General features: G+C 44.4%; 1 protein-coding gene across 4 annotated transcripts; it reads right to left on the reverse strand.

The window, feature by feature from the left end:
• Window positions 1-929: 929 nt before the first annotated feature.
• Window positions 930-22,599, reverse strand: LOC121542107 (fibroblast growth factor 13). Of its 4 annotated transcripts, none has more exons than XM_041851570.2 (6): window positions 22,438-22,599; window positions 18,664-18,787; window positions 9,805-9,915; window positions 8,914-9,017; window positions 3,168-3,366; window positions 930-2,349 (listed from the first exon to the last, which is right to left on the reverse strand). In XM_041851570.2, the coding sequence occupies exons 1-6, from the start codon at window positions 22,447-22,449 to the stop codon at window positions 2,207-2,209; spliced, it is 693 nt and encodes a 230-aa protein (XP_041707504.1). In that variant the 5' UTR covers window positions 22,450-22,599; the 3' UTR covers window positions 930-2,206. The 4 variants fall into 4 exon arrangements, with proteins under 4 accessions (XP_041707504.1, XP_041707503.1, XP_041707505.1 ...); XM_041851569.2 differs by having other exon boundaries at window positions 18,664-18,790; XM_041851571.2 differs by lacking the exons at window positions 18,664-18,787; window positions 22,438-22,599 and adding an exon at window positions 13,287-13,356.
• Between the last annotated feature and the right edge of the window lie 566 nt (window positions 22,600-23,165).

A 23,165-nucleotide genomic window follows, 5' to 3' on the forward strand; every position in this document is an offset into this window, starting at 1 on the left:
CTCAAGCAGAGCTCGAGAGTTGTGCTCCACTCTGATTGGCTCAGTCACTCTCCTGTTGAGAAGGCCTTGTGACGCATCATTACTATCAATATTAATGACCTTTCAGCCTCTAGCGCCACACAGCAAAATGGGCTTTTCATTCATCGCTAGGGAACTGTCTCAGAGCAAGAGTGCTGATCTAGGATCAGGTCCTCCCTGCCCATATAATCTTATTAATTATGATTAAAATACAAAACTGGTCCTGGATCAGCACTCTTACTCTGAGATGCTTTGTGAATGAATATGGGCCCAGTTCGCTATGGATGAATTGATGATGATCTTGCTATCCTATCCATATGATCACTCTGGATAAGAGCATCTGCTAAATGAAGTAAATGTAAATGTAAATGATGGTGGATTAATTAATGCCACTATCAACAGGTGTAAAAGAAGGTCAAAATAAGCACAATTTGACAAAAATCGTATTTCCTTATAAACATTTTATTCAGTGCATTTTCCTTAGAACAACAAATAACAAACTGGAAGAAGGTACCAGATTAAAAGTGTATCTGTGCTCTGTGGATCATTCCCTTGTAGACTGGTACAGACTGGAGCACAGGGTCCAAAACAGGTTGATAATAAGCAGAGTAGACCTACAGTACATCATGCTGCTATTTCCCAGAGGTCCACAGTCTCCCATGCAATAATATTTTCAATAAATCAATCAGTCAATCAATCAAAATGATAAACATCAGCATCTATTAGGCTCCAGGGAAAAAACAATGAAGGAGAACACAAACAATCATTTAATCTGCAAGAGCCTCAATGTCACTAATTATCCCCGCTTCATAGTAAAATAAAACATAAAGGATTATGTTATTAGCCTTCAACACACACACACACACACACACACACACACACACACACACACACACACACACACACACACACACACACACACACACACACACACACACACACACACACACACACACACACACACAAATAACACTAAACACACATACATGCAAGCAAATGACTGAACACATCTAAATACAATATGAAATGTAGTTTATAGTTTGTTATGTCAAAGGAGCCTACTAATGACGCAATACTGTAAAAGGGTTGACATAAGTTTTTAAACAACTACACTGTTTCTCTATTTTATTATTAAAACAAGCTGCTATAGACCACACGTTGTCCGTGTCCAATTACCCAATGCCTACTTGTGTTCTAAATAGTAGGCTGATTGGGTATGAGAAAATAGAAAATGTTATACTATGACACATTCTGAAAATGGAGTATGCTTTAAATGCCAGGATGTCATACTCATTTAGGCTTTTCATCTAGTACAAATTCTCTGCATGCTATTGAGGAAGCCAATTGTCTTTTTAGACCTACGTGTGTTTGACAACATCAACATTATCAGCTGATAATCAAAAAAAGGGGAAGAGTTGTACCAAAATGAATGAATGTCGGGAAACAACGCAATTGTGCATTAGATGGCGCATTCTCAGTATGGGTGAGCCTAGTATGTTGATATTTGTTGCTTACTGCATAAATGTTTACTAAACAGTACATTCTAAATAGTATGTAGTACGATTGGTACACACTACACAGTATGTCGTTTTAGTAGTAGGCAAGAGGGATTTAGGACATGGCCTATGCTTGTGATTCAATTTCCTTCTTTCTTTCTTCCTTTCTTTGCCTTGAGTAAAACTAGAGAAACACGCTTGACTCTTTGGTACACAGGAAAAATTATCGCAATCAGTATAGCTGGCAAGCAGTTTATATGGCAGACGAAGCAGAAGGCTTGCAGATATGTACACCCTGGACTCAAACACACAAAAAAGCTTTTTTTAGGAGGCATGAAAGCAACAGTTCACGGACCACATAAATACTGACCAGTAACTCCCTCTCAAGACCTTTGGAGAGATATACATGGGTAATACGCTACATATGCTCAAGAATACAAGGAAGAATATAAATTTCAGACCAGCAAAATGGCTTAGGCTTTTCGTATCGAAGTTCATAGCAAAGTTGACCCGCAGAAGCTCGCTCATGGATTGATTTAATTGATGATGTCATAGTCTGTCACAGTGGTTTCAGTACACACTAAGCTAACCTAATTTGCTTCCTCTCCACCTGTTCAGTTTGACGAAGATCAGTTGAGTCTGCTTACGGTGAGACTGTGAGAGCCGCCTCTGCCCGACGCTGACCCCCACAGCTATGTGGACTGCTCGTTCTGGCTCAGCGGCTTCCCTCCTCCGTTCAGCAGGGCCGATGCACTGCGGCTCTTAGTGGGAGTACCGCTGTCGGAGCGGGAGAACTCGGTCAGATCGTGGAGAGACGGTTCCCTGTACATGGCAACTGGAAGACAAAGAGGCAGAGATGGTAAAGATAAACTCTGGGTATCTGTATTGTGCAGAGGTCATGCCTTTGACAAACATGATATTCTTCTGCAATATACTAGGGTGAGTCTTTCTAACAAGCCCCTTAACTCCAACAGTTCCCCCAACAACCTTCAACACAGATACACACACACACACATTTCACTGTAATGTCTGCACCTGTTGTATTCGGCGCATGTGACCAATAAAATTTGATTTGATTTGATTTGATTTGACACACAGACTCTCAGAGTAAGACCCTCTCAGAGTAAAGGCGTCAGCATGCTTCCGTTCGACTCCCTTAAAAGAGAAAAAAGTGGCAATAGTACTGTTTGTCCATTTTGAACGCCATAGCCAGTATACACGTCCTCAAAATAGTCAGAATTAAGATAACTCAAGAAATCTGCTATATAAATTGCTGTCATTAATTTTGACATTTTTGCCAAGGATTTCTTAGTCGCGCAATTTTACATCTAACTAATATTTTTGGTGCAGTATTTCTCAATGAAAAATGTGCATGAATAAAGAAGTTGTCTCTTGTTGAATGACAACAAAGACTTTATTGAAGAATCTATATTGTTGACCAAATCACAGACGAAGGGGCGTAGACTTTGGCTACCGACTTCGGTTTGCCTCCAGAAAAATGTTTGTGTGTCCGAACAGCCGGGACAAAAACGCTCAAAAACGTCACAAAATGTCGTCATTATATATGCATCAACCATTCAGAACTGTTTCGGCTGGGAAGCATGCGGATGCCTTAAGACCCACTCATAGCCTCTCAGAGTAAGACCCACTCACCTTTCAGTGGCTTGGGGATGAAGTGGCCTGACGGTTTATTCTTCTTCACATGGTTCCCCTTCATGATGACCCCCTCTTTGTTGAGGCCAAGGTACCAGGCCCTGCCCGACTGCTGCTGTCTGTAGATCATGGAGGAGTAGGTCACGTAGTAGTTCTCAAACACAGACTCCTTGAACTTACACTCCGGGGTGAAGTGTTCCTAAAGAGGGAGACAGAGAGGAGATAAAGACAGGAGTGTGAATGTGAGAGAAATAAAGAGAGAAGAAACAGAGAGGCAGAGAAAGAGAGAGGCAGAGAAAGAGAGAGGGAGAGAAAGAGAGAGGCAGAGAAAGAGAGAGGGAGAGAAAGAGCGAGGCAGAGAAAGAGAGAGGGATAGAAAGAGAGAGGCAGAGAAAGAGAGAGGCAGAGAAAGAGAGAGGGAGAGAAAGAGAGAGGCAGAGAAAGAGAGAGGGAGAGAAAGAGAGGGAGAGAAAGAGAGAGGGAGAGAAAGAGAGAGGCAGAGAAAGAGAGAGGGATAGAAAGAGAGAGGCAGAGAAAGAGAGAGGGAGAGAAAGAGAGAGGCAGAGAAAGAGAGAGGCAGAGAAAGAGAGAGGCAGAGAAAGAGAGAGGGAGAGAAAGAGAGGCAGAGAAAGAGAGAGGGAGAGAAAGAGAGAGGCAGAGAAAGAGAGAGGGAGAGAAAGAGAGAGGCAGAGAAAGAGAGAGGCAGAGAAAGAGAGAGGCAGAGAAAGAGAGAGGGAGAGAAAGAGAGGCAGAGAAAGAGAGAGGGAGAGAAAGAGAGAGGCAGAGAAAGAGAGAGGCAGAGAAAGAGAGAGGCAGAGAAAGAGAGAGGCAGAGAAAGAGAGAGGCAGAGAAAGAGAGAGGGAGAGAAAGAGAGAGGCAGAGAAAGAGAGAGGCAGAGAAAGAGAGAGGCAGAGAAAGAGAGAGGGAGAGAAAGAGAGAGGCAGAGAAAGAGAGAGGGAGAGAAAGAGAGAGGCAGAGAAAGAGAGAGGGAGAGAAAGAGAGGGAGAGAAAGAGAGAGGCAGAGAAAGAGAGAGGGAAAGAAAGAGAGAGGGAGAGAAAGAGAGAGGCAGAGAAAGAGAGAGGCAGAGAAAGAGAGAGGCAGAGAAGGAGAGAGGGAGAGAACGAGAGAGGCAGAGAAAGAGAGAGGGAGAGAAAGAGAGAGGCAGAGAAAGAGAGAGGGAGGGAAAGAGAGGGAGAGAAAGAGAGAGGCAGAGAAAGAGAGAGGGAAAGAAAGAGAGAGGGAGAGAAAGAGAGAGGCAGAGAAAGAGAGAGGCAGAGAAAGAGAGAGGCAGAGAAAGAGAGGGAGAGAAAGAGAGAGGCAGAGAAAGAGAGAGGGAAAGAAAGAGAGAGGGAGAGAAAGAGAGAGGCAGAGAAAGAGAGAGGCAGAGAAAGAGAGAGGCAGAGAAAGAGAGAGGCAGAGAAAGAGAGAGGGTGAGAAAGAGAGAGGCAGAGAAAGAGAGAGGGAGAGAAAGAGAGAGGCAGAGAAAGAGAGAGGCAGAGAAAGAGAGAGGGAGAGAAACAGAGAGGCAGAGAAAGAGAGAGGCAGAGAAAGAGAGAGGCAGAGAAAGAGAGAGGCAGAGAAAGAGAGAGGGAGAGAAAGAGAGAGGCAGAGAAAGAGAGAGGGAGAGAAAGAGAGAGGCAGAGAAAGAGAGAGGGAGAGAAAGAGAGAGGCAGAGAAAGAGAGAGGGAGAGAAAGAGAGGGAGAGAAAGAGAGAGGCAGAGAAAGAGAGAGGGAAAGAAAGAGAGAGGGAGAGAAAGAGAGAGGCAGAGAAAGAGAGAGGCAGAGAAAGAGAGAGGCAGAGAAAGAGAGAGGGAGAGAAAGAGAGAGGCAGAGAAAGAGAGAGGGAGAGAAAGAGAGAGGCAGAGAAAGAGAGAGGGAGGGAAAGAGAGGGAGAGAAAGAGAGAGGCAGAGAAAGAGAGAGAGGGAAAGAAAGAGAGAGGGAGAGAAAGAGAGAGGCAGAGAAAGAGAGAGGCAGAGAAAGAGAGAGGCAGAGAAAGAGAGAGGCAGAGAAAGAGAGAGGGAGAGAAAGAGAGAGGGAGAGAAACAGAGAGGCAGAGAAAGAGCGAGGCAGAGAAAGAGAGAGGCAGAAAACGAGAGAGGAAGAGAAAGAGAGAGGCAGAGAAAGAGAGAGGCAGAGAAAGAGAGGGAGCGAAAGAGAGGAAGAGAAAGAGAGAGGCAGAGAAAGAGAGAGGGAAAGAAAGAGAGAGAAAGAGAGAGGCAGAGAAAGAGAGAGGCAGAGAAAGAGAGAGGCAGAGAAAGAGAGAGGCAGAGAAAGAGAGGGAGAGAAAGAGAGAGGCAGAGAAAGAGAGAGGGAAAGAGAGAGGGAGAGAAAGAGAGAGGCAGAGAAAGAGAGAGGCAGAGAAAGAGAGAGGCAGAGAAAGAGAGAGGCAGAGAAAGAGAGAGGGTGAGAAAGAGAGAGGCAGAGAAAGAGAGAGGGAGAGAAACAGAGAGGCAGAGAAAGAGAGGGAGAGAAAGAGAGAGGCAGAGAAAGAGAGAGGGAAAGAAAGAGAGAGGGAGAGAAAGAGAGAGGCAGAGAAAGAGAGAGGCAGAGAAAGAGAGAGGCAGAGAAAGAGAGAGGCAGAGAAAGAGAGAGGGTGAGAAAGAGAGAGGCAGAGAAAGAGAGAGGGAGAGAAAGAGAGAGGCAGAGAAAGAGAGGCAGAGAAAGAGAGAGGGAGAGAAACAGAGAGGCAGAGAAAGAGAGAGGCAGAGAAAGAGAGAGGCAGAGAAAGAGAGAGGCAGAGAAAGAGAGAGGGAGAGAAAGAGAGAGGCAGAGAAAGAGAGAGGGAGAGAAAGAGAGAGGCAGAGAAAGAGAGAGGCAGAGAAAGAGAGAGGGAGAGAAAGAGAGAGGGAGAGAAAGAGAGGGAGAGAAAGAGAGAGGCAGAGAAAGAGAGAGGGAAAGAAAGAGAGAGGGAGAGAAAGAGAGAGGCAGAGAAAGAGAGAGGCAGAGAAAGAGAGAGGCAGAGAAAGAGAGAGGGAGAGAAAGAGAGAGGCAGAGAAAGAGAGAGGGAGAGAAAGAGAGAGGCAGAGAAAGAGAGAGGGAGGGAAAGAGAGGGAGAGAAAGAGAGAGGCAGAGAAAGAGAGAGGGAAAGAAAGAGAGAGGGAGAGAAAGAGAGAGGCAGAGAAAGAGAGAGGCAGAGAAAGAGAGAGGCAGAGAAAGAGAGAGGGAGAGAAAGAGAGAGGGAGAGAAACAGAGAGGCAGAGAAAGAGCGAGGCAGAGAAAGAGAGAGGCAGAAAACGAGAGAGGAAGAGAAAGAGAGAGGCAGAGAAAGAGAGAGGCAGAGAAAGAGAGGGAGCGAAAGAGAGGAAGAGAAAGAGAGAGAGGCAGAGAAAGAGAGAGGGAAAGAAAGAGAGAGAAAGAGAGAGGCAGAGAAAGAGAGAGGCAGAGGAAAAGAGAGAGGCAGAGAAAGAGAGAGGCAGAGAAAGAGAGGGAGAGAAAGAGAGAGGCAGAGAAAGAGAGAGGGAAAGAAAGAGAGAGGGAGAGAAAGAGAGAGGCAGAGAAAGAGAGAGGCAGAGAAAGAGAGAGGCAGAGAAAGAGAGAGGCAGAGAAAGAGAGAGGCAGAGAAAGAGAGAGGCAGAGAAAGAGAGAGGGAGAGAAACAGAGAGGCAGAGAAAGAGCGAGGCAGAGAAAGAGAGAGGCAGAGAACGAGAGAGGGAGAGAAAGAGAGAGGCAGAGAAAGAGAGAGGGAGAGAAAGAGAGAGGCAGAGAAAGAGAGAGGGAGAGAAACAGAGAGGCAGAGAAAGAGCGAGGCAGAGAAAGAGAGAGGCAGAGAACGAGAGAGGGAGAGAAAGAGAGAGGCAGAGAAAGAGAGAGGGAGAGAAAGAGAGAGGGAGAGAAAGAGAGAGGGAGAGAAAGAGAGAGGCAGAGAAAGAGAGAGGCAGAGAGAGAGAGAGGGAAAGAAAGAGAGAGGGAGAGAAAGAGAGGCAGAGAGAGAGAGGGAGAGAAAGAGAGAGGCAGAGGGAGAGAAAGAGAGGCAGAGAAAGAGAGAGGGAAAGAAAGAGAGAGGGAGAGAAAGAGAGAGGCAGAGAAAGAGAGAGGCAGAGAAAGAGAGAGGGAGAGAAAGAGAGAGGCAGAGAAAGAGAGAGGCAGAGAAAGAGAGAGGGAGAGAAAGAGAGAGGCAGAGAAAGAGAGAGGCAGAGAAAGAGAGAACGAGAGAACGAGAGAACGAGAGAGGCAGAGACAGAAAGAGGGAGAGGCAGAGAAAGAGAGAAAGCTCCACCCAGTTTCAACCATTTCACTCTCACCCAGGCTATCCATTCATATCAAATGTCCAAAGGGAATTGAATGAGGACAGAAGGGATGGAATAACTACCTGGCGTGAAGCACTACGAGAATCTGTCCAGAGCAGTACAGCTTACAAATCAGCATAGGCCTGCCCCAAAGGGCCCAGCTGCAAATCTACAGTAAGAGGTCCCTTACAACTGATCACTTTCAGAATTGAGTTGTGAAAACCTCATTTGACTGACGAGCTGAATTGAACTGGCTTGCCATACTGTGTGAACATGCCTATGATGGTAATCTCCGACTATTGGAGCCACCATGAGCCATCCATCACACTTACAGCTCGCTCAGATTGTGGTGGCGAGCTGATTACTTTTCAACTGCATAGTTTGAAAACAGACTCATTCAATTGCCAGACAAAGGTCAATACTTTCATTGGCAAAGATCGATACAAAACCTCATTCTGGCAAGAGATATCCAGAGACAACAATGTTTATGGTGATAACACTCACACACACACACACACATCCAATCATACGCACGCGCGCGCCACACACACACACACACACACACACACACACACACACACACAGGCTAGGCTTTAGGCAACTTAGCTAAATAAACAGAGTGAATCTAAATGCAGTGTTTGAAATTCAGCCCATGCTTTATTTTTCCATCCACATTGCGAAATGACCTCATCAGAGCTGAAATAATCCCAACTTCAGAGGGTTGACATTAGCATTTCCATACTCATGTGTCTCCATGGTAACTTGCAACTCCACAGAATACAAACCATCACTCTCATAAAGATAGCCCCCAGGTTACCAATGGGGACATAAACAAAGTGACAAGATCACTATTACAAGTTAAAAACACAATGTGGTTGCCACTGCCACACTCACAGCAGCAACTACTGCACAACTACTGACCTTAGTCATCACTCCAGTCACTTTGGTTTTCACACCAACAATTGATGCTTAAATATAATTAACATGGCAGTTAAGGTGACCTTCAACGTAATCAATTAGCTCAGTAACACAGGTAATAGTATACTTAAGCAATAAGGCACCTCTGGGTTTGTGGTATATAGCCAATATACCACGGCTAAGGGCTGTTCTTAGGCAAAACACAATGCGGTATATTGGCCATATACCACAAACCCCTGAGGTGCCTTATTGCTATTATAAACTGGTTACCTATTAGAGCAGTAAAAATAAATATTTTGTCATACCTGTGGTATGAGGTCTGATATACCACAGCTGTCAGCCAATCAGCATTCAGGGCTCGAACCAGCCAGTTTATAATGTGATATACGACCTGCCACATGGAAACCTAGCTAGGAAAAGTGTGTAGGAGACCCAATGGATTCGGCAGGTAGTCTAGCAATTAAGAGTGTTTGGCCAGTAACTGAAAGGTCGTTGGTTTGAATCCCCGAGCTGACTAGGTGAAAAATCTGCCGAAGTGCCCTTGAGCAAGGCACTTAACCCTGGATAAGAGCGTCTGCTAAAATGTAAAGTGAGACTCACCGAAGTGTAAAGGAAGCCGTCGTTGTTCATGGCTAGGTAGAGCTTGGTCTGAACCCCCTGGATGGCCACCACTCGCAGCCCAACAGGAATGAGGTTGAACACAGCTGCAATGTGGAATCCAAAAGAAAGGATGGGTTGTACACTCTTAGAAAAAAGGGTTTTTCTGTTGTCCCCATTTTTGGTTCCAGGTAGAACTCTTTTGGTTCCAGGTAGAACCCTTTTTGGTTCCAGGTAGAACTCGTTTGGTTCCAGGTAGAACTCTTTTTGGTTCCAGGTAGAACTATTTTGGTTCCAGGTAGAACCCTTTTTGGTTCCAGGTAGAACTCTTTTGGTTCCAGGTAGAACCCTTTTTGGTTCCAGGTAGAACTCTTTTGGTTCCAGGTAGAACCCTTTTTGGTTCCAGGTAGAACTCTTTTGGTTCCAGGTAGAACCCTTTTTGGTTCCAGGTAGAACCCTTTTGGTTCCAGGTAGAACCCTTTTTGGTTCCAGGTAGAACTCTTTTGGTTCCAGGTAGAACCCTTTTTGGTTCCATGTAGAACTCTTTTGGGTTCCATGTAGAACCCTCTGTGTAAAGGGTTCTACATAGAACTCAAAAGGGTTCTACCTTGAATCAAAAGAGTTCTACCTGGAACCAAAAAGGGTTATTCAAAGGGTTATCCTATGGGAACAGCCGAAGAGCCCTTATAGGTTCTAGATAGCACCTTTTTTTCTGAGTGTAGACTGTATAAGGGAAACATTCTACCAGAGATGTAATAGGGAACATAGAGCTACAGAAAATGTTGAGCAAAAGAAGAGAAGCCGACTATTCTCTCTTCTTGAATTCAATATCACAATCATCTGAAATTTGAACGAATTCAAGGCAAAAACACAGTCAAATACAAATAGTCCTACCATAGCTGTTGTCCTCGTCCTTGGTTCCATCGATGGTTCCATCAGCCTGCATCTGAAGGCAGAAGCCTGTGCGGCTGTACAGCCTCGTCACTATCCCCTTGAGCTGGGGCTCTGTGGAGACAACAGGGCAGAACGTGAGAACAGGAGGAGAGGGAAGAGAGAAGGAGAGAGGAGATAATAAAAAAGACATATACCAAGTCTATAGTCCAACTCTACTAGCTAGTTTGCTACTGCTTCACACACAGTCAGTAGTAAACCACCCGAGGAACCTCAGGCATCCCATAGACATCACACAAACCCAAAACAGTGTGATGGGTACCTGGGATAGTGATGGCCGGCCATGCAATATCAAGCTCATTCATAGTTTCAAAAACAGGTGATCTAGCTGTCTGGATACTGTACACTGACACTGTGTTTTGAATTTCATTCTTGTTAAGATGATAATTTCATGCACAACAGAAGCATGGCAGTGTGAATGTGTTGTGCTCTTATCCGATGATGACAGTGTCTTAAGTGTTTGAGTGAGGTAATTCATTGATGAGTGTATGGACTTGCAGGAGCACGACAGTTTGATGGATAGATAGTCAAATAATGTATTTCTTATACTATACCATCACAATTTGGACAGAGGTGCCATTACTCCGAGGTCGTCACATTTAAAATGGGATAGGATGGAAGTGTTCGTGGTGTTCGAAGAGTTGGTGGTGATGGTGATGATGATGATTATGATGATGACAGTTTTTGTGTTATGTCGAGAAATCACACTCAAGAGCACACCTGGTCGCCTTATTCTCTTCCGTTTCTTAGAGCCAAAGAGTTTGACGCGTGAGAACACGTTCAGCTTGCTCGGTTTCTCACAGGGTCCCCTGTCCCCTGCTTTGCAAATATTCGGACTACTTGTGCAGCGGCAGGCATTCGCCTTCTCTCGCTCCCGCTCCCTCTTCTGCCGAATGAGGGAGCTGGCGATCGCAGCGGCCATAGCCAGTTTGGCGGCTTAGTGATGGCAAACGTCCCAGAAGAAAATTCTATATCCACCACTCACCAAATAATGAATATTATCCAATGAAATCTAAGCAGTATTGTTTTTATGTAAACCAAATAATCCATTATATCCTTAAAGTGCGTAATAAAGTCATTATAGTTTTATTGTCACAGCTGGAAAAAAATGATTCTGGATATTCCGAGCAGACAAACCTCCCACTGGACATACACTGGTTTAATCAACGTTGTTTCCACGTCAATTCAATGCCAATTCAATGCAATTACGTTGAACCAACATGGAATAGACGGTGAATTGACGTCTGTGCCCAGTGGGCTCGGGCGCCTTCAGCTGTGAATCAACAGCTAGTCTCTCCAATTTATACATTCGATGTGTTGTTGATCACTGCAGCTTCTCCTGCGTGCACACCGGCTGGGATGCATCCATCCACTCTCCGTGAGAAAAAATGCAGTCCTCCAAATGCTTTTCAATCAATGAAACAACTCTTGTCATAGTTGTGTGTGCCCTTAATGCAGCAACCGCAAGCAATCCTCTCCTCGGGTTTGGAGCCAATGCCACATAACCTACAGTATGACTTACAGTAAAGAGCTGTTTGTGCCACGTGGTATAACACTCATACATGTTAGGCTATGACGAGAGACACTCATACATGTTAGGCTATGACGAGAGAGAGAGAGAGAGCAAGAGAGAGAGAGAGGTCTTGCCTCATTTAGGTGCAGAGTATCCCCTACTATTCCTTCCACCTCTCCATCTCTGCGATATGAATTGCGGCATAGGAGTCTGAACCAAATGCATTAGGAGAAACTGCGGGCGCTTTTTGCAGGAATCTTCATAACTGAATTTAGGCATCTGACAGGCAAGGCATGAGAAGCTGATGCAAAACGCAGAAAGAAAATGTCGCATCATATAAATCCAGGGAGAACAGAAGATCACTGATAGCATCCTATGGCCCATTGCAAAATAATAAGGGTAGGGAGGTGTTCCTAGATTTGTGCTTTCTGCTAAAACTAACTTGTTTGCGGCAGATTAAGCTCATTCAGCTCCCCTGTCGCCTCTCCAACAGGGCTGCGGCCATGTGAAGTGAATCTGCATAAGAGCCTATACTTTCGAGAGGCTTAAATTGGTGCTTTCCGAAGCGCCGAGAACATAAGCTTGAGAAATGTCGTCAGACTCAAGAAAGACTTTGGTGGGGGGTCTTCATCTTGGGGTAACATCTGTCTGTTGCCTCTCTTGAGTCAGGTAACAACCACATTTGTCATCAGATTTAAATGTATAGAAATGTTGTTGTGGTGTCGGATTTGGCGCCATTTTGGCCTATCCTAAATGTAATTAACCTTTCATTCAATAGAATAAAATAAGAATTGTATAGTACAAAAACAATGGGTCTCAGAAAAAAACGGCAATAACAACAATATCGTAAACGACATCAACAATTACAAAAAGTTGATTTGAGTATGATTTGCCCTAAAAAATAAATGAAAGTTGTCGATGAAAGTTAATAGGGGATCAATGAGTGACGCATCCTAGTTTTATTTGGATGAATAATTAAAGCATAAGCAATCATATTTGTGCTTGAAACTGAATGAGATTGAATGTGAAATAAACATTTCCCCATAAGCTATTATAACTTCCCCCTATTATAACCGTTTTAGTATTTGGCTGAATAATTTCCATAAAATTATAAGTTGCTTCAGTCGTGATATAAATCTCGGTGTTTTGATTATCATTCATTTCATTTGGTGTTCAATTGCCCTCTCTCTGTGGCCCTTTGGTGAAGATATTGGACAGATCATTTCTTCAATTGCCCTCTCTCTTTGGTCCTTTGGTGAAGATATTGGACAGATCATTTCTTAAATTGCCCTCTCTCTTTGGTCCTTTGGTGAAGAATTTGGACAGATCATTTCTTCAATTGCGCCACCTGCATTTCATAGAGAATCACTTACACATCACTACCCAATTCTTGTCATCTCGTGTCAACAGTAAAATAACAACCCCACAAAAAAGAAGAACAACAACAACAACAATTAAACTGTGAATAGATCCATTTTTCTTTAACATAAAATATAGCAGGAAAGCAAACAAATGTAACTTCAGCACCTTGGACATGGAGCGTCATTTATAACTTCAGCACCTTGGACAGAGAGCGTCACTTATAACTTCAGCACCTTGGACAGAGCAAAAGTACACTTCTATTTCTATGAAACACCTATTCAATTATATTCGACAGGGAATGTCACTACATCAGCTCTTTGGACCGTAACCTTTAAGATCAGCACCGTGGACAGCACTCTCTACTCACAAGCGTCACTCCACCAGGGGGAAAACTACTTCAATCCATGCTTACAGGAGCATTAGGCGAGGGCATCAGTAAGCTAGCCTAATATTTGATTGAATTTACCTGGGCCTCCTTCCAAAACAAAACGCTTTTTTTTTGTTAGATTAGTCTATATTTTAATAATAAAATGTATTTAAATGAGCGCACCTGATGTTGATCTCCGGAGAGGGAAAGTCATGCTTCGCGGAGCCAAGGAGGAGCTCTTTGTTAATGTTTTAGCTCTTCCCGATATGCACAGTGAAAGGGGAGAGGACTTTTCGAAGTTTAAACGGAGAATTCTCAAAGGCATTCCATCCATTAAATCCGTGCACGTGGTTGTGATAGGAGATCATTATAAAGCATTAGTGGAAGGCCATTATGTCTTCAGGAATGCTCATTAATGATTTATCCCAAGGCATCGCTGATCGGCCAAAAACGTCCATTACTGGGCCACTGTAGCCTACTGGTGTGCGGGAAGATAAGGGAACCCCTTTACAAACATCAAATGGCCTATAATGGCTTAGAAGTCTATCCATTGTTATGGAAAATGTTCATTTTATTCACCCTGTCATTAAATATACTGTAAATGGCGAATGTTATGGATTGTGACATTGATGTCTTCATGGCTGAATTGATAAACATCCAATCGACCGCAGGTCTCCATTACATACAATTATCCTACAACATGAGTAAAAGGAAAGAAAAGGGAAGCCAAGCAATCCCCACCCTTAAAGATTTGATGAGCAGCTAATAAGTTACGGAAGTAATAAAGAAGAGTATTCTTGGGCCTACTGCTCTGGACAATTATATTAGCATGCTGTCTCTTCCTGTTACGACCCAAAATAATCTGTTTAGGCATGAAGATGGTCGTCATCATGATGAATCATAACGGTTTTGCATTAGCGAAATGATCAAACAAAAATGAGCTTTTCAAGAAATAGATTACAATCAGTCCTAATAAGTGCAGGGAGAAGGCTATTTAATATATTAACTACAATCTATATGATGCAGTCATATTATGACCCTGTCTATCATTAGGTAACGTTATAAAGAATAACTGACCACTTTTACAAACATAAACATTTCCACAGTCATTGGGAAAAGCTTCAAGGTAGACACAATAAATAGCCAGCTTCCAGAAACAATTTCCCATAATCTCTATCGTTAAAACGTCACCTCGGGGGAGTGATTTTCCAATACAATTCCAATCCTATAGTCTACATATTGTATTTGCAAGGTAGGCTATAGCAGGGACACCAGCATCAAAGGGAAAGCTATTTTATGTGCAGCATGAGCATCACAAACTGATGGTAACTTCTCTCTGTTGAGTTGTCACTCTTTATACTTTAATACTCTCCACTAGATGGAGCCAAATGAAAGTTAAATAGGAGCGAGTGAGGCAGGGGCCGTATCCATAAAGCCGGAGAGGCCATACTGACATGCCTTGTGCCCAAATCCGTCTCCACACTGTGCGACACACAGTACGTCATCCATTTGAGCACCAGGCGTGTCCTTATAGCCTCTCTCTCATAAAGTGGCTCGGAGTAGGAGTACTGATCAAGGATCAGTTTTGCCTTTTTGATTAAGATTATATGGACAGGGGTAATCTGATCCTAGAAGCACCCCTACTCTGAGACACTTTATGAATACGGGCCCAGAGCTCTGAGACGCTTTATGAATATGGGCCCAGACGCTTTATGAATACGGGCCCAGAGCTCTGAGACGCTTTATGAATACGGGCCCAGAGCTCTGAGATGCTTTATGAATACGGGCCCAGAGCTCTGAGACGCTTTATGAATACGGGCCCAGAGCTCTGAGACGCTTTATGAATACGGGCCCAGAGCTCTGAGGCACTTTATGAATACGGGCCCAGAGCTCTGAGGTGCTTTATGAATACGTCCCCGAGCTCTGAGACGCTTTATGAATACGGGCCCAGAGCTCTGAGACGCTTTATGAATACGGGCCCAGAGCTCTGAGGCACTTTATGAATACGGGCCCAGAGCTCTGAGGCGCTTTATGAATACGGCCCAGAGCTCTGAGGCGCTTTATGAATACGGGCCCAGAGCTCTGAGACGCTTTATGAATACGGGCCCAGAGCTCTGAGACGCTTTATGAATACGGGCCCAGAGCTCTGAGACGCTTTATGAATATGGGCCCAGACGCTTTATGAATACGGCCCAGAGCTCTGAGGCGCTTTATGAATATGGGCCCAGAGCTCTGAGGTGCTTTATGAATATGGGGCCAGAGCTCTGAGACGCTTTATGAATACGGGCCCAGAGCTCTGAGGCGCTTTATGAATACGGGCCCAGAGCTCTGAGACGCTTTAGGAATACAGGCCCAGAGCTCTGAGACGCTTTATAAATATGGGCCCAGAGCTCTGAGACGCTTTATGAATATGGGCCCAGAGCTCTGAGATGCTGGGCCCAGAGCTCAGTTTTGCCTTTTTGATTAAGATTATATGGACAGGGGTAATCTGATCCTAGAAGCACCCCTACTCTGAGACACTTTATGAATACGGGCCTAGAGCTCTAAGATGCTTTATGAATACGGGCCCAGAGCTCTGAGACGCTTTATGAATACGGGCCCAGAGCTCTGAGAAGCTTTATGAATACAGGCCCAGAGCTCTGAGATGCTTTATGAATACGGGCCCAGAGCTCTGAGACGCTTTATGAATACGGGCCCAGAGCTCTGAGGCACTTTATGAATACGGGCCCAGAGCTCTGAGGCGCTTTATGAATACGGGCCCAGAGCTCTGAGACGCTTTATGAATACGGGCCCAGAGCTCTGAGACGCTTTATGAATATGGGCCCAGACGCTTTATGAATACGGGCCCAGAGCTCTGAGACGCTTTATGAATATGGGCCCAGAGCTCTGAGGTGCTTTATGAATATGGGGCCAGAGCTCTGAGACGCTTTATGAATACGGGCCCAGAGCTCTGAGGCGCTTTATGAATACGGGCCCAGAGCTCTGAGACGCTTTAGGAATACAGGCCCAGAGCTCTGAGACGCTTTATAAATATGGGCCCAGAGCTCTGAGACGCTTTATGAATACAGGCCCAGAGCTCTGAGACGCTTTATGAATACGTCCCCGAGCTCTGAGACGCTTTATGAATACGGGCCAAGAGCTCTGAGACGCTTTATGAATACGGGCCCAGAGCTCTGAGGCACTTTATGAATACGGGCCCAGAGCTCTGAGGCACTTTATGAATACGGGCCCAGAGCTCTGAGGCGCTTTATGAATACGGCCCAGAGCTCTGAGACGCTTTATGAATATGGGCCCAGAGCTCTGAGACGCTTTATGAATACGGGCCCAGAGCTCTGAGACACTTTATGAATATGGGCCCAGACGCTTTATGAATACGGGCCCAGAGCTCTGAGACGCTTTATGAATATGGGCCCAGAGCTCTGAGGTGCTTTATGAATATGGGGCCAGAGCTCTGAGACGCTTTATGAATACGGGCCCAGAGCTCTGAGGCGCTTTATGAATACGGGCCCAGAGCTCTGAGACGCTTTAGGAATACAGGCCCAGAGCTCTGAGACGCTTTATAAATATGGGCCCAGAGCTCTGAGACGCTTTATGAATATGGGCCCAGAGCTCTGAGAGGCTTTATGAATACGGGCCCAGAGCTCTGAGGCGCTTTATGAATACGGGCCCAGAGCTCTGAGACGCTTTAGGAATACAGGCCCAGAGCTCTGAGACGCTTTATAAATATGGGCCCAGAGCTCTGAGATGCTTTATGAATACGGGCCCAGAGCTCTGAGACGCTTTATGAATACAGGCCCAGAGCTCTGAGACGCTTTATGAATACGTCCCCGAGCTCTGAGACGCTTTATGAATACGGGCCCAGAGCTCTGAGACGCTTTATGAATATGGGCCCAGAGCTCTGAGGCACTTTATGAATACAGGCCCAGAGCTCTGAGGCGCTTTATGAATACGGCCCAGAGCTCTGAGACGCTTTATGAATACGGGCCCAGAGCTCTGAGACGCTTTATGAATACGGGCCCAGAGCTCTGAGGCGCTTTATGAATACGGGCCCAGAGCTCTGAGACGCTTTATGAATACGTCCCCGAGCTCTGAGACGCTTTATGAATACGGGCCCAGAGCTCTGAGACGCTTTGTGAATACGGGCCCAGAGCTCTGAGGCACTTTATGAATACGGCCCAGAGCTCTGAGGCGCTTTATGAATACGGCCCAGAGCTCTGAGACGCTTTATGAATACGGGCCCAGAGCTCTGAGACGCTTTATGAATACGGGCCCAGAGCTCTGAGGCACTTTATGAATACGGCCCAGAGCTCTGAGGCGCTTTATGAATACGGCCCAGAGCTCTGAGACGCTTTATGAATACGGGCCCAGAGCTCTGAGACGCTTTATGAATACGGGCCCAGAGCTCTGAGACGCTTTATGAATATGGGCCCAGACGCTTTATGAATATGGGCCCAGAGCTCTGAGACGCTTTATGAATATGGGCCCAGACGCTTTATGAATATGGGCCCAGAGCTCTGAGACGCTTTATGAATATGGGCCCAGAGCTCTGAGGTGCTTTATGAATATGGGCCCAGAGCTCTGAGGTGCTTTATGAATATGGGCCCAGAGCTCTGAGACGCTTTATGAATATGGGCCCAGACGCTTTAGGAATACAGGCCCAGAGCTCTGAGACGCTTTATGAATATGGGCCCAGAGCTCTGAGGTGCTTTTTTATATGGGCCCAGAGCTCTGAGACGCTTTATGAATACGGGCCCAGAGCTCTGAGGCGCTTTATGAATACGGGCCCAGAGCTCTGAGACGCTTTAGGAATACAGGCCCAGAGCTCTGAGACGCTTTATAAATATGGGCCCAGAGCTCTGAGAAAATTCATGAATACGGGCCCAGAGCTCTGCACACGTTCATAAAATGTGATACAAGATATCATCACCTAGTACTTCTCCCATGAAGGAAAAAAGCATTGAAGGATTACTGTGCTGCACCCAGCACCATTGAGACATGTTGAATATGCAGAAGAGCGACACAGACTCAGTTGTGAAATCCAAGGTGATTGTTGTGAAGCACTCGAGGGCAGGGCAGAAGGAAGCAGAATCAAATCTGTTCTGGATGTTGGCAGTTTGTTGTGTTTAGCAAGGGTCATCATCATCATCATCATCATCATCATTATCATCATCATCAGCAGCATATATTTTGGTTGTGTGGAGTGAAGATTGTGAATGCAGTTGTGGTAGAATCTATGTGTGTGCAACATTCAGAATCAGATCCATTTATGAAAGATTCATTCAAATACTGTACATGGCAATACTTATTTTCAAAGCCCATTCAGCTATATTGCACAAGCACACACATGCATGTAAGAGTAATAAAATTGAGTAATGTACTCTGTATACTGCAGTAATGGGTGGGGGGGGGGCATGCAGGCTGGGGTAGGGGGTTCCACTACTGTGAAAGGGGACATACTAATCCTGGTGAATGACATCAACATGCCTGAATTCAAGCAAAACCCAAAGCCCTATATCAAAAACCCAAACCGGGTGCAAACATAACATTTTCGTCAACAAACCTTCAGGGGAGATTTCTCTTCCCATTCTGATGGCTTTCTTCAATCGACAGCAGAAGATTTTGTAACACGTATTACGGCAGGGGGACTCAATAATCACCACATCCACAGATGAGAAGCTAGAATCCTGCTGCAACAGAACATAATCCAGGGTATTTAAGATGACATCTCGCACTGTGGTTATAGTAAATCCTACCATAAAGTAAGTAGGAGTTCGATTGTGCACTACCAATACACATACTACACACACAGTGAGAAACTGACACATTATTTATCTCTATAAACCTCTCTCACCGGGACAGCAGAATATCCTGCAAGATAAAGGAACGACACCAATATTCATTATCTCTTGCCTGAGCACCTTTCTTCTGAACGTAATGTACACCACATGGCCTGCAAAATGTGACGAGGCACTGCGAGTACCGAGGATGAGTGAGTTTGCTGCCAATGGGCAGTGGGCTCCTGTCATGTGAAAGTTTACTAGATTGGACAGAGGGGTTTTGGTGTAAATGCTAGGTGGTTTTGGGTGGCCCAAAATTGAATTTAAATGGCCTCAATAAAAACCTTCTTGAGTCCTCTCATACCTTTTGCTTTGTCTTTGAGATAAATGATCAGTTGGCATAAATGAATAAGGTGAAACTGTATCAATCAGAAAGAAAAATACAGTGGGGAAAAAAAGTATTTAGTCAGCCACCAATTGTGCAAGTTCTCCCACTTAAAAAGATGAGAGAGGCCTGTAATTTTCATCATAGGTACACGTCAACTATGACAGACAAATTGAGAGAAAAAAAATCCAGAAAATCACATTGTAGGATTTTTAATGAATTTATTAGCAAATTATGGTGGAAAATAAGTATTTGGTCACCTACAAACAAGCACGATTTCTGGCTCTCACCGACCTGTAACATCTTCTTTAAGAGGCTCCTCTGTCCTCCACTCGTTACCTGTATTAATGGCACCTGTTTGAACTTGTTATCAGTATAAAAGACACCTGTCCACAACCTCAAACAGTCACACTCCAAACTCAACTATGGCCAAGACCAAAGAGCTGTCAAAGGACACCAGAAACAAAATTGTAGACCTGCACCACCTGCACCAGGCTGGGTAGACTGAATCTGCAATAGGTAAGCAGCTTGGTTTGAAGAAATCAACTGTGGGAGCAATTATTAGGAAACGCAAGATCTCACCCCATGGGGTCAAAATGATCACAAGAACGGTGAGCAAAAATCCCAGAACCACACAGGGGGACCTAGTGAATGACCTGCAGAGAGCTGGGACCAAAGTAACAAAGCCTACCATCAGTAACACACTACGCCGCCAGGGACTCAAATCCTGCAGTGCCAGACGTGTCCCCCTGCTTGAGCCAGTACATGTCCAGGCCCGTCTGAAGTTTGCTAGAGTGCATTTGGATGATCCAGAAGAGGATTGGGAGAATGTCATATGGTCAGATGAAACCAAAATAACTCAACTTGTCGTGTTTGGAGGACAAAGAATGCTGAGTTGCATCCAAAGAACACCATACCTACTGTGAAGCATGGGGGTGGAAACATCATGCTTTGGGGCTGTTTTTCTGCAAAGGGACCAGGACGACTGATCCGTGTAAAGGAAAGAATGAATGGGGCCATGTATCGTGAGATTTTGAGTGAAAACCTCCTTCCATCAGCAAGGGCATTGAAGATGAAACGTGGCTGGGTCTTTCAGCATGACAATGATCCCAAACACACTGCCCGGGACAACGAAGGAGTGGCTTCGTAAGAAGCATTTCAAGGTCCTGGAGTGGCCTAGCCAGTCTCCAGATCTCAACCCCATAGAAAATCTTTGGAGGGAGTTGAAAGTCCGTGTTGCCCAGCGACAGCCCCAAAACATCACTGCTCTAGAGGAGATCTGCATGGAGGAATGGGCCAAAATACCAGCAACAGTGTGTGAAAACCTTGTGAAGACTTACAGAAAACGTTTGAACTGTGTCATTGCCAACAAAGGGTATATAACAAAGTATTGAGTAACTTTTGTTATTGACCAAATACTTATTTTCCACCATAATTTGCAAATAAATTCATTAAAAATCCTACAATGTGATTTTCTGGAAAAAAAATGTCTCATTTTGTCTGACATAGTTGACGTGTACCTATGATGAAAATTACAGGCCTCTCTCATCTTTTGAAGTGGGAGAACTTGCACAATTGGTGGCTGACTAAATACTTTTTTCCCCCACTGTATATGCATGTGGTTAAGTTATGGTAAATTACTTTATCCCCAGCTTCCTACACTTTAATGCTGATGATAAGCCATCAGGATGGCTACGTTAGTGTCCACACATGATCAGTGGGCGTTGAGAGACAGTGGTCTTGCAGCCTTAGGGTCGGCTGTGGCTATGGGCAGAGATAGACCCCCATCTGCCACCTAACAATCTAGAATAAGGTGGTTTGTACTGTCAATTAATTTAGGACAACAACAAAAAAATGCCAATCACTTGTTTTCATGTCTACAGCATAGAACAGGGCTTTAACACAACAACTCATATGGAACAAAAATACAAAAACATTTGTTTATGCAAGATGTTGAAGTCTGACACAGAAAAACAATACCCCTTTGACAGTCTGTCTGGAATGTCCAATATGGATGTTGAACTGAAACATTCCCAAAGATCCCCACCTTTACTTTCCTCTAAGGAAAAGGCAATTAAAAGTTCCATAATCTCAACTTATAAATCCTCATGTTTATCAACCTTTCTGTGGCTTTACCTGCACTTTATTTAACCTCCTTAATTCACATGATTTAATAAACTTTAATTAGTTTGTGTCTACACCAACATAATTTGCTCCATAGTCTAAAAATTCAAGATCCTTTGGGGTCCTTAGAAATTGGCTAAATGACATCTAACCTTTTACCTTAGAGAGAGGGGGAGAGAGAGAGAGAAAGAAAGAAAGAAAGAAAGAAAGAAAGAAAGAAAGAAAGAAAGAAAGAGAGAGAGAGAGAGAGAGAGAGAGAGAGAGAGAGAGAGAGAGAGAGAGAGAGAGAGAGAGAGAGAGAGAGAGAGAGAGAGAGAGAGAGAGAGAGAGAGAGAGAGAGAGAGAGAGAGAGAGAGAGAGAGAGAAAAGAGAGAAAAGAGAGTGAAAGAGAAAGACAGAGAGAGATGTTTTGTTGCACCCTTACTGTATAACGGTTTTGATTTACCTTGAGTCTGAGTAGCTAGTCTCTGAGGTGCCTGCAGTGCCCACCATGATTAAATATGTATTTTTAATTACATTTAGCCTATTATTAAAAGTTATGGTAATGCAATCTGACGGCATTATGTGCTTTTATTGTCCTCATTTTCCTGAAGTCTAAATGTGACGTTATTATGAGAGCTCGCTGGACTCCCTGTAGTGAAACCAGTGAGAGCTCGCGGTCTACTCGCTCTTCTGTCTCTTGTCTGTTATCGCACTTACAGTTGGCATAACAGACTGGGTGTCTCTCTCTCGTTTCACGCCCATACGGTCATATTCTCGCCACTGCTAAAATCCATGCACAGTGCATATTCTGCTTAGCCTACACTGTTCATAATTGTATCCCGTCGTTTCCCCTGTTATTTGTATAATTGTATCGACTGTGTTTAGGTAGCCTTATTAATAGTAAAAACCGTTGTGATATTCAATTATTGATGAGGGGACTGAATTAGTCTAGTTAAGAGATCATTAACCGACATTATGTTAAACCCCTAAAATCCAGTTAAAGTGACTTATAAAGCGTTCCAAAAAGCTACATGAATTCTGTCATTTAAGTAGGCTACTTACTCACCTCTGGTTGCATGTTCCTTTTCCTCTTTTGTCACTCGTTTTGCCGTTTTCTGGCTCATAGAGATAGAGCCCTATCTTGGGTTTGGAAATCCCACAATGAAACTTCAACTCAGCAGGACAACGCCACGCTAGTTCTCCTTCGAAATAGCAGATTCTATAAAGCGGTTTCAGTTAAGAAATCATCAGCTGGGGCTCTGTGGAACAAAAACACAAAGGGTAGGCTACTTGACCGTAGGCTAGTCCTACTGGTCGTTTAGCCTAAACAAAGCTGCTGACTTGATTTGTTGAGATCGGTAATTTGTAAAACATAATTAAGCCTACCATGTGAATTCAGTGTCCAATAAAAAATCTTAAACAATATATTTTCAGCATTGTTGTAACCAACATAAAACAGTTTGATAGCATACTCTCAGACTCCACTCCACCACGTTTTTGTAAGCAAAACTGCCATAACAGAGAGAATCAGACACACACAAATTGGTATAATTAGCTAGGTTTCCATCCTATTGGCAACAGATTTTCATGCGAATATTCAAAGATCTGCATAAAGAAAATATGCGCTTTTCCCCACCAGTGGTGTGTTTCCACCAAACTGGCTTGTTGCGGATACAAATCAGTGCGTGATGACATAGTGCACACACAATGTACTTTTTCGCTAAAATTTTCATGTACCTAATAAAAATCTAAAGTTCAATGTTCAACTCTGGTCTTGGCACATGCGTTCTAGCC

This window comes from Coregonus clupeaformis, chromosome 27 (genome assembly GCF_020615455.1).
Source record: "Coregonus clupeaformis isolate EN_2021a chromosome 27, ASM2061545v1, whole genome shotgun sequence".
NCBI classification, from domain to species: Eukaryota; Metazoa; Chordata; class Actinopteri; order Salmoniformes; family Salmonidae; genus Coregonus; species Coregonus clupeaformis.

What these genes read in the sequence shown, in the direction of transcription:
- LOC121542107 (XM_041851567.2), bottom strand. Translation starts at nt 10,783, where the DNA reads ATGGCCGCTGCGATCGCCAGCTCCCTCATTCGGCAGAAGAGGGAGCGG. An exon ending in GAAGAGAATAAGGCGACCAG is followed by an intron (nt 9,916 to 10,581) that starts GTGTGCTCTTGA and finishes TTGTCTCCACAG; the next exon opens with AGCCCCAGCTCAAGGGGATA. An exon ending in GGACGAGGACAACAGCTATG is followed by an intron (nt 9,018 to 9,804) that starts GTAGGACTATTT and finishes TCCACATTGCAG; the next exon opens with CTGTGTTCAACCTCATTCCT.